The sequence below is a fragment of the Anarrhichthys ocellatus genome, unplaced genomic scaffold, assembly GCF_004355925.1.
Source record: "Anarrhichthys ocellatus isolate YVR2014 unplaced genomic scaffold, GSC_Weel_1.0 scaffold22, whole genome shotgun sequence".
In the NCBI taxonomy this organism is placed as follows: Eukaryota; Metazoa; Chordata; class Actinopteri; order Perciformes; family Anarhichadidae; genus Anarrhichthys; species Anarrhichthys ocellatus.
In genome coordinates this window covers 1,827,419-1,837,418 of record NW_022280052.1, presented here as the reverse complement: position 1 = coordinate 1,837,418, position 10,000 = coordinate 1,827,419, and the positions used below count along the sequence as shown (strand labels likewise).

At 41.9% G+C, this 10,000-nt stretch overlaps 1 protein-coding gene across 2 annotated transcripts in view; it reads right to left on the bottom strand.

Moving 5' to 3' along the window:
• The window catches only part of raver2 (ribonucleoprotein, PTB-binding 2), a 64,271-nt gene that overhangs the window by 620 nt on the left and 53,651 nt on the right, over positions 1–10,000 (bottom strand). For both annotated transcript variants that reach the window (XM_031859584.1, XM_031859585.1), the window contains 7 exons: positions 8,882–9,216; positions 7,008–7,116; positions 5,515–5,690; positions 4,696–4,803; positions 4,148–4,249; positions 3,058–3,276; positions 1–1,481 (listed from right to left, as the gene is read on the bottom strand). The exon at positions 1–1,481 is cut by the window's left edge and continues 620 nt beyond it. In XM_031859584.1, the coding sequence (XP_031715444.1) occupies positions 1,341–1,481; positions 3,058–3,276; positions 4,148–4,249; positions 4,696–4,803; positions 5,515–5,690; positions 7,008–7,116; positions 8,882–9,216 (1,190 nt within the window). In that variant the 3' untranslated portion in view covers positions 1–1,340. The remainder of the gene's footprint in view (positions 1,482–3,057; positions 3,277–4,147; positions 4,250–4,695; positions 4,804–5,514; positions 5,691–7,007; positions 7,117–8,881; positions 9,217–10,000) is intronic.

The window sequence follows — 10,000 nt, the reverse complement described above, 5'->3', positions numbered from 1 at the left end:
ATTCACCATTAATTACAGTTGTTTCCAGCTGTGGAAGACTCCATTTCAGGCGTTTTTTTTGTGAGTAGTTGGAGTGTATTTTCTTTTGTCACTTTTGAAGTGCAAACTACAAACTCAAAACCTACTTTGAGTCAGTATGTGGTATGAATTTGGGACAAACTTGCGGTCTGAAATCTCTGTTTTAATGGTAGCTGGAAATGGAAGGAAAGCTGTTACAACAGATAGAAGAGCGTAGAGAAGAGAATGGACTGTGCCCTAATATTTGGCTTAAACGTTAACAACCACACCACCTAACTACATTTAAGTCAACACAATTTGATTCAATATTAATAAATTGCCTTGGAATATTATTATATTACAAATATATAACGGTATAGAATAACAGATACAAAATCTGACACACAATAAATGTTTTCATGTCGTACAATACACTGATATTAGAGCTGGGGAAGGTCCATTAAATGTGATATTGTCTGTTACGCATGGCTTTATATATTCTGTATTACACACTGTATTTACACCAGCCTTGTATTTCCTATCCAGTCTTTATAAAGAAGGGTCCATTCATTGAGGGAAGCTATTGTAACGTTACCACAATTAAGGGCTTTGATTGGTTCAGGCCCTTTTTGTACCTGATGTGCTCCCAAACCTTGGGATTGAAATGGCTGACACTTCCTACAGAGACAACATATCAGCACGCATAAACACACACACACATACATACATACATACATACATACAAACACACACACACACTACTTCACTATAAAAGAAACCTGGGCGATACCAGAAAAAGAGAAAAGACACTGAAGCGGGAACAAACAGATGTCAGTTCGACTGACTAATCAAAGAGTGAGCTTAAAAGGAGACAGAGAGTAAGACACCTGACTGTAAGACCAGTCCAACGACAGCTTCAGCAGGCAGAAAGACAGGTCACCTGGCTGCAGATACAAAAGCAGCTTATACGTACAGATACAGTATTATTTAGTTTACATTATATTAGAAAAAATGTATAAGATAATATTACTTGATTACGGTTGAAACATTGACTGAGAAACAACAGTTTAAGTTAAAGAGTTAAGGCTTGAACAAAAGCAACACTGTGTTTGTGTTTATGTGTCTATGTGTGTGTGTGTGTAAATAAGTGCCAGGATCAAAGAGCACTATGGCTTGCTTTCATTTGAGCCATATGCAACCCCAACTTCTATTAAACTCAATACCTACTGTAGGGATGCAAAATGGCAGCCACAGAAAGGCCACTAGAGGGAGCTGTGACATCCAGCGGACGCTGTGTGTGCCTCCCTCCATAAGCTTCAGGCTTTAAGGTGGTTTGGTTCATACTAGAGCCTCTTTCTCTTAAAGTAGTCAGCGTACTGCCCTCCCAGGCCCTGGGAGTGCTGCCCAATGTAGGCGCCATCTGATGATGTCACTTCCTGCACCGCCAGCTGAGGGTACTCCCTCTTATGGCCCCTCGTCTGGTTCTGAAGAGACAGAAGTGAGAAGAGAGGGATGAGTCAGAGGTGAAGAAACAGCATGCTACGACACTTTCATGTCCGATGTCGTGTTTTTAGATTGTAATGCTGGAATGATATTTTGAATGATATATTATGATATTTATGTTTCGATATTTATGTTTTGAACTGTTTCAATATAGAGAGCAAAAAACATTTATTTTAATTACAATGTTTTCATCACGACATCGATTAACCTCTGAAAAACTGAAGATAAACTAAATGAAGAGATTGGGGGAAAAAATGGGAAAAATGGGACTAGCGCAAACATCCTGTGTCTAAATGAGGCTCTCTCCAGTGAGCGAGGGCCACAGAGGCTGTCTGTACAAACAACATGTAAATCTTTTAGAGGCGAGGCTTAGCTCAGCTGTCTGGATCCTGTCTGCTCTCTTTCTCCCTCTGAATCTTTTCCTCCTCTTCTTCTTCGTCTTTTTCTTCTCATAACAGTTTTCACAGCCTTAAACTATGAGGACAAAGTTAAGGCTGTACTGTGGCTCTATTGCCAGCCACACCTCGGAAAAATCCAACACATGTAATAGAAGACACTGATCTACTATCTCCATTGTCTTCAGCAGCGGGTCCCAAACATTGTGGATTGTCTAAAAACAAAACAATGAGTACATGCAGGGTTATGAGCAGTTCAACCTTATGTTTATTTGACCCGTAGCTAACCAGAAAAAAAGTGCAAAATGATGTCAAATTCAAAAAGGCGCTTTCCTTTTACTCCAGCACACTTTTCATTGACACAATAAGCTTTGCCGTCGCATTTCGAAACGTTTTCAGTCCTCATTGGTCTGCTCTGTAATTCGCTCTGACAGCGACACAGCTGGACAAGCACACGCTGTGTGCAAGCGTCCTTTCAGAAGTGAAAAGCTCAATTGACCATGTTAAATTAACATACAAAACAAATCGACCTGTAAACCGAAATGTGTAACCAGTCAAATATCATCTTGGTGGTTAACCCATTATGAGTTAACTGTTGACACCCCAATAGTTCAACCAACGAGTAACTGATTCTAATTCGTATTAGACACCTGAATAGGTCACATTATCCAGTAATTAACAACAAAACAAGCAAACGTTAGTGGAGAGTTTGACAAATAAACAGAAGTTTGTGTGTCAAAAAGTTGTTTTTTGTTTCTTATCCAGTTCATCAACTCATAACCTCTCACCCACCCGAGTGGGTAAACAGCATCAACAGCAAATGAAAATGGAGGCATATAAGAAAACAGTTACGACTTACAAAGTACGACGTCTCATTAAAATATGATCAAATATACTAATAAGAAACAGGAAACACCAGACTATAATATATACTATTTTTATCTAAATCTCCAAAGTAGCTAGTAACTAAAGCTTTTAAATAAATGCAGTGAAGTAAAAAGTTCAATATTTGTCTTAAAATTGTAGTGGAGTAGAGGTATAAAGTGTGGTAAAGTACCTCAATATATACCTGAGTAAATGAACTTACTTACATTCCACCGCTGCTCACAGATGTAATAAAAGTGTTACAACCTGTATTAGAGTGTGCATATTCTCTACTTACATAGTAGTAGGTGTTCCAGTCAGTGGCGGCAGTGTGTGTGTGTGCGACAGGGCCGGGCGGTGCCGCCGCCGGGTGTGGCGCCCCGAGGAAACCGGGCATTAAAGGCAGGGTGCTGTAGGCTGGGAGCACGGCAGCAGCTGGCAGGACGGCCGGTGGAGGGGCGGTGCCGTTACTGACTGCGTGCAGAGAGACTCCTAGAGGCTTACACACGTCTACCTCCTAAAAGACACACACACACACACACACACACACACACACACACACACACACACACTCTGAATGACAGCTGGTTGACTGTCTTAAGACTGCAGGTCAAGAAAAACACAATATGGGAAATATTCCCCAAATCCCTTACATTTTAGGGTACATGTTGTTGACAAACTAACTGACTCACGTTCTATTATTTATTCACTCATTCTCTCTGCCCCAAGTGGGTATTATGAGACAAACTGTGGGCAGATGACACTCAGCCGGGTTCAGTTATTCGCCTCCTGTCTGCTGTTGTATGGTCTTCTGTAGCCTACCAGCCAAAACTAAATGCTACAAAGTCATGTCAACATATTTTTAGTTCAGTTTAATACCAGAACCCCTTTGTATCATTTTCTCCAAGATATCGGTTTCTCCACCAACAGTGAGCTCAGTAGACCAGAATGCAACTCTGGCTGCATCTTCAAACCTCCCTCCCTCCCTCCCTCACTCCCTCCCACACACCCACACACCCACACACACACACACACACACACACACCAGCAGGCGATAAACCTGGACCTGGCTGCTCAGGGTGTGTGGAGATGTCTGGTATCAGCTGCTGGGTGCAGAGTGATGCGGTCCCTCTAACAGGGTATCCGTGTCTTCAGAGAGAGGTCACAGACGAACTGCACGGAAATAACAGCGTGCCGCTCTGAGGGCTGCATCTCAGATCATTTACACTGTGTCTGCAGGACACAATGTTGTTCTACTTGTTTTAAAGAGCTTCTGCTTCGTATGGATTAGCTATCATCGATTGTTTCTCGAATTAAATAATTTGTCATTTCTAAGCTGTAATTAATAGCTTGGTTGAGATCAGGCTTTTGTGTGCGCGTGTGTGTACCTTGCTGGCGTAGGCCTGGTTTGCTGTTGCAGGCTGGGAGTAGTACTGAGTGACCGCCTGCATGTAGGAACTGTAATCCCCGTAGGTCGATACTGGAGGAGCCTAAAACACAGGTTAACAAAAGGTTAATTTACAGGTTCTGTGGGGCCCATTATTTATTAAAGTAATATTTAGTATATATAAAGTATTTAATGTTATTTTTTCTTTCATGTAAAGATCTAAGAATTTTGTCGATATCTATTACACATAATTGAAGTTAAAAATAGAAACAAAAATTTGGGGAATTTCGTTTGTGTTCTCCTTATTTATATCTTCACTTCCTATAAGTTAGAAGATATTCTGAGCTGCCTTCACCATCAGAGGATCCGGTTTTCTGTGATCTGAAGTGAACAACAGTGTCCTAAATGTGATGTATGGGAACATTGAACTCAACAAAAAATTCAACCAATCTGCTACTTTTTGGTGAAAAGAAATGAAATACGAAAAATGGTGGCCATAATTTTGCAGTTACAATTGAGTGTGTGCGTGTGTGTGTGCGCGTGTGTTACCTGTGTGTGCTCCTTGCTGTAGTCTGTGGCCGTGTTGTCCTGTGGAGCAGCGGTGCCGTAGGCGTGAGCTTGTGCTTGATAGTGCTGGTACCACTGCTGCATGGCCTCCTATGATACACACAACCCAGCAAAAATCAGCTGCAGAGAAATGAATGTTTTGCTCAGTCATTTTCTTGTCTTTGCTGATTTTTATTTCTGCCTGCCTTTGTCATGCATTAACTTTTGTCCCTGGCGACGGCTCTGCTCTGTTCCTCTCCTTTGTCTCGTCCTTCCAGACAAATTAAACCGACCGTTTTATTGGTTGTCTAATCATGATTCATTTGTTTGGATGAGTAGATTGTAATGAACATTTAAAATTGGGTTTGCATCACACTGCAGATATCAGATGTGTCACTTGCTGCTGGAGGGAGAAATAACTACGACGAGAGCAGAGGAAGAAAGAAAGAGATGCAAACAAACAGCCAGTAGGGCGGCTTTATGACTTGTTCAGAGTGGAGTGTTAAGAGAGACGAAGGGAACAGGGACAGATGGAAAGACTCAGTGCTGTGTGCCAAATTCTCTCTCATCCTGTCTGTCCAAATATACATACTAATTCTCATCTCTTCCACCACCCTGCCTCCCATAGTTACAGCTCACTCTGTCACTTCTGTTCTCATCCATCTCCTCATTATGCATCTATCCACTGATCATCTATGCAGCCCATCATCCCTCTCTCTCTCACATTTTAGGCCAAGAAACACAGTTGTGAACTTCCATCCATCTATCACCGTATTTCTTCATATGGATCACTGTTGAGTGTGTCTGTATGAGCTATGGTACCTGTGTGTAGGCCTGGTTGTATTGGCTGTAGTCAGTGGCGGTATCGGCGCCGTATTGGGCTGTGGTTGTAGCTGCCGCGCTGTGGGAAAAGCAGCCGGAGCCCTGGGAAATGACGGGAGCTACCGAGCTGCCGTACATCCCAGGCTGTCCTCCCTGGACTTTACTCCCCACTGACCCTGAGCAACAGCGGAGGAGGCACAGTGAGTTAGAAAGGGTCGTGGGTAATCACACTAACGTACGCATTAACATTGCAGATTATCTCAAAGGACTACTCCAACAGAAATCCATCGGTTTGTGCCCTTGAAACTTGGCTCTGAGACTTTTGTAGCTTGCACCTTCATGGAGGACGGCAGCTGTAGTCCGTTTATATTAACAACAGTCAACCACTCCTGGAGCATCATCTCCCTTTTACAAAGTTGACCTGTGTCCACCAAACAATCCTCGCTCTGCTTGGGGATGAGGCATTGGTATGGCTCGGAAGCACTGCATTAGTACGTTAAATATGAGACCAGCAGCCAATTAGCTTAGCTTAGCATAAGGACTAGAAACAGGGGGAAACAGCTAGCCTGAATGTCCACGGGCTAAACAATCTGCACCTCTAAAGCTTGCATAACAGAGGAAGCTAATACACTCTGTAGAGACATCTTTAAATCCTACAGACAGTCTTTTATATTCCCATTTTATCAATAGAGGTGAAAGAGTTTGTACATAAACCAACCAAATGTGTTTCCTGTACATAAAATGAATTTAAAAAATCAACTTGAACCGAGTAAGAATCTTCAAACTTATATACAATATATAATAAGCTTTTACCAGATGGGCAAAAGTACTGAAAGAGCTACCTTTTTCTTGATTTGTAATTTTTTATTTTCTAAAGGATATTCACAGTACATAGACAAAACGAATGCATACTGGAAAACAGAGTACAAATAAATAATTGAATGAAGCAATTACACATACAACAGAGGTGTTACAGAGGTGAGCTGCAGAGCAACAAAGACACAAGTTAAAACAAGACAAGTCAGTTGATTGGGAGTCCAATTATATAGTTATAGATATAGTGGAATTCTCTTGATCAGTTCAACCACTTTGGACCACTCGATCATGATATAGCTCTACAAGGTATGTGGAAAAAACCTCAACTACTGACTAGTGCAGTTAGCCTTTTGGGTGTCGCACAACTGAAAATAATAGTCACTTATGACGATAAAGGGGCTCAGTCAGTAGCGGATCCCGAGTTAGTGTGTGGTTCAGGAAGACCGGAAGAGAAGGAGTCACTTTATCACACAGTGCTTTAAAAACTGGTCATCATTCTATTCATTCTCACGGTTTCCAATAAAACCCCAAACATCTGTATCTAAAGTCACTACACATACCCGCCTGGGAGCCAATCAGTGAACGAGCTACCTTAATGCCGCTGATTGCACATATTATTATTATATTATTATTATAACAAGAGTATGCCTTCATTTGTTGTGTGTTTGTGTGCTCACCTTGCAGAACCACCCCCGGCATCACACTGGCCAGGTTCAGATAAGGATTGGAGGGCAGTCTGACCTCTTTAGGAGGATCGCCCAACAGAGAGCCCTGCCCACCGCTTATCTAACACAAGAGAAACAGATTGAAATGGTTTTATTACAGCCATTTACAAGTCTTGCAGGTCAAAGAAAACCTACTTCAGTCTGTAAGTTTCACAACAGATTGAATTACTGGTCCGTCTGAACTCTCAACCTCTGATCCACAACTTTGCATCCCTTCTATCTTCACTCTTAATTTGGATTTGGATTACAGCTGGGGTTGCTAAAAACACAAAACCATAGGCTATGCAACTGCAAATTTCATCTCAACCTCACCAACATACTGTGACGAAAGGATTTTAATGTAAAGATTCTGATGAAGCGCTGAAGAGGCTGTGGAAACCTGGGAGGATTGTACTCTCTGTTTAATTACACTTTCCCTCCATTAAAGACACTTTAGAGAAGACAGCGCTGGGACTGGAATCCGTTCCCCTAAGAACTTTAGCCCTTTGATTATCTTTGTACACAGACTTATTACGGATGATGATGTTAGCATAGCAGCATTATTTTTGCAACAGGCCGAGTCAAAGACATGAAGAGGAGCAGAAAGGCATGCCGTTTTTCAGTGTGTGCAGTAAGGTACATATGAGCAGGAAGGTAGACAGACAGAGACCTCATACTGTATTAGCAAACCAGGGTGAGAAAGAAGTGCATTATGGGAATTTCCCAAAGAGAGAGCACTTAAGGGACTGAGGCTGTTCTTCATATGCTCACTCAATGTATGTTTTGAAGCCCTGATGAGGATAAATCCGGAATAAATATTCATCCACATGAGACAGATGGTAAAAAAAAGAGAGAGTAGCCAAGGACCGCAACAATCAATTTATTATATTATTGATGGATCTGTTAATTATATTTTAAATTGTGTTGTATGTAAAATGGCCCCAAATGTCTTGGTTTACAAGGAATTTGTTTGGTGCATACAATATTAAGAGGAAATAGAAATACATAATATAGACTAGAAAAAATACTATTTGATATGAACATAATATGCAAAAGATAGTACAAAATATCAATATATATGTACAGTATAACTTGCGTATAATACTAGGACTAAAGCTTTTTAAATAATCATAAAACAAACAAAACACAAAAAAATAAATCACCAGCTGCTGAGTATGCTAACTTTTTGCATGTAGCTTTAGCCTCACTCTTTGAGCACAATATCATGTATTTTAGTTAGCCGCCCATCACAAGCCTATTCAAGCCTTTTACAAGACTCTCGTTTTAAAACGGGTCAGCTGAAAACATTGACGTCAGCAGGAGACGGCATTTTCAACTGTCTCATGAAACCACACACTACAGTCGTCTAAATTGTCGTCTAGCTCGTTGACAGATTTTTTTTTCAGCTGTAGCTAAACAGACGTTTAAGGTGGATTTGCAAGATTGTTGATACCCAAACAACTATCCCCCTCCAGATGTATTGTCCCTCTCACTCCCACTGCCTTTTTTCTGTATACATCCATGGCCTTGCCCCTGTCCTGCAGGAGCATAAATACCCCTTGCTGCCGATTGGCTGGAATTGTTTTGCATGGCTCGGTCCAATCACTTTGTTTGTTTCCCATTTACAGAGCCAGGGTATAAACTCCAGATGTTTTTCAGCACACATCAGACAGCTACAGCAGATAACGACTCATGGAGAAATTCAGAATTGATAAAGAATAAGGTGAGATGCAGAATAAGAGGAGCAGTAGGGCTACATTACTCAGTGGTGTGTATTTGCTGTGTATGTGTGTGAGAGCATGCGTATGTGTGTGTGAGCATGCGTGTGTGTGTGGATTTGTGCTCACCATGCTAGCCAGGGGGCAGCCATCGAGGCTGTTGTGCTGGCCTACTGACGTATAAACTCCTCCAGGGGGTTTAGGTGGAGGCGGCCCGTGGCCTGAGTTACTTATACCCAAGGAGTAGCTCTGTCCCTGTGGATGGGAGCTCATCATGGTCCCAGGAGGAGCTGGCTGCCTGTCAAAGGAGGCGGAGGAGGAAGCAGAAGGGTTTGTGGAGAAAGAATGGGTGCTGTTTTGTTCTCCCGCTCCACCTCGACCCTTGAGGTATGGCATCACACCTGCTGCCGATACCACTACTGTGGCATTGCGGGTGGACAACGGCACAGACTCCTGTCCCAACTCTGTAAGAGGAGAGGAAAGAGAACGAAATGAGCAGACAGAGAACGAAAGGAAAGAAGAAGACATAGGACGGAGATAAAATACACAGAGGCATGGAAAACAAAAAGGAAAGAGAAGGAAAAGATGAAAAACAATAGAAAAGAAAGGAGGAGAAAATAAATGAAGAGGAAAGCAAAAAGTGGAAGTAAACAAAGTAAAGATAAGGAAAGCAAAATATGTGAAAGACAAAAAAGCAGCACAGAGGAACAACGTAAAGTGAAGGAAATTAAATGAAGGGAAACGAAAGCAAGGAGAGCAGCGATAACAGATAAACGTGAAATGTTTTTTTACTGATAACCATCAACGTCTCGCCGGGACAGACACAAATCACTCAGACTGGCTGGAAACTGAGAGCTCAGCCCGACTGTCTCTGCAGAGCCAGTTGCAATATTTGAGAATGGGTTTCCTGCTCGGACGTACAGCGCCACTTATGTTTATTTACAGCCCAGCACTTTGCGCCACACTTTCAATACTTCACTCACTCCAGGGTTTAATAAACAAATATACACACACAAGCACAAAATACACATACAAACATTAAAGCACATCATTTAAAGAAGCACAAAAGGTGTTCACACAATCGCACTTATTATGAATCCAATGTTGCGGTGACAAATAGCCTCCACAGCATAATAAGAGAATCAGCTCTAACACGCCTGAAGCCAACAATCCCAGCAGACACATTCACTGTTAAAAGCCTCACACACACACACACACACACACACACACACACACACACACACACAC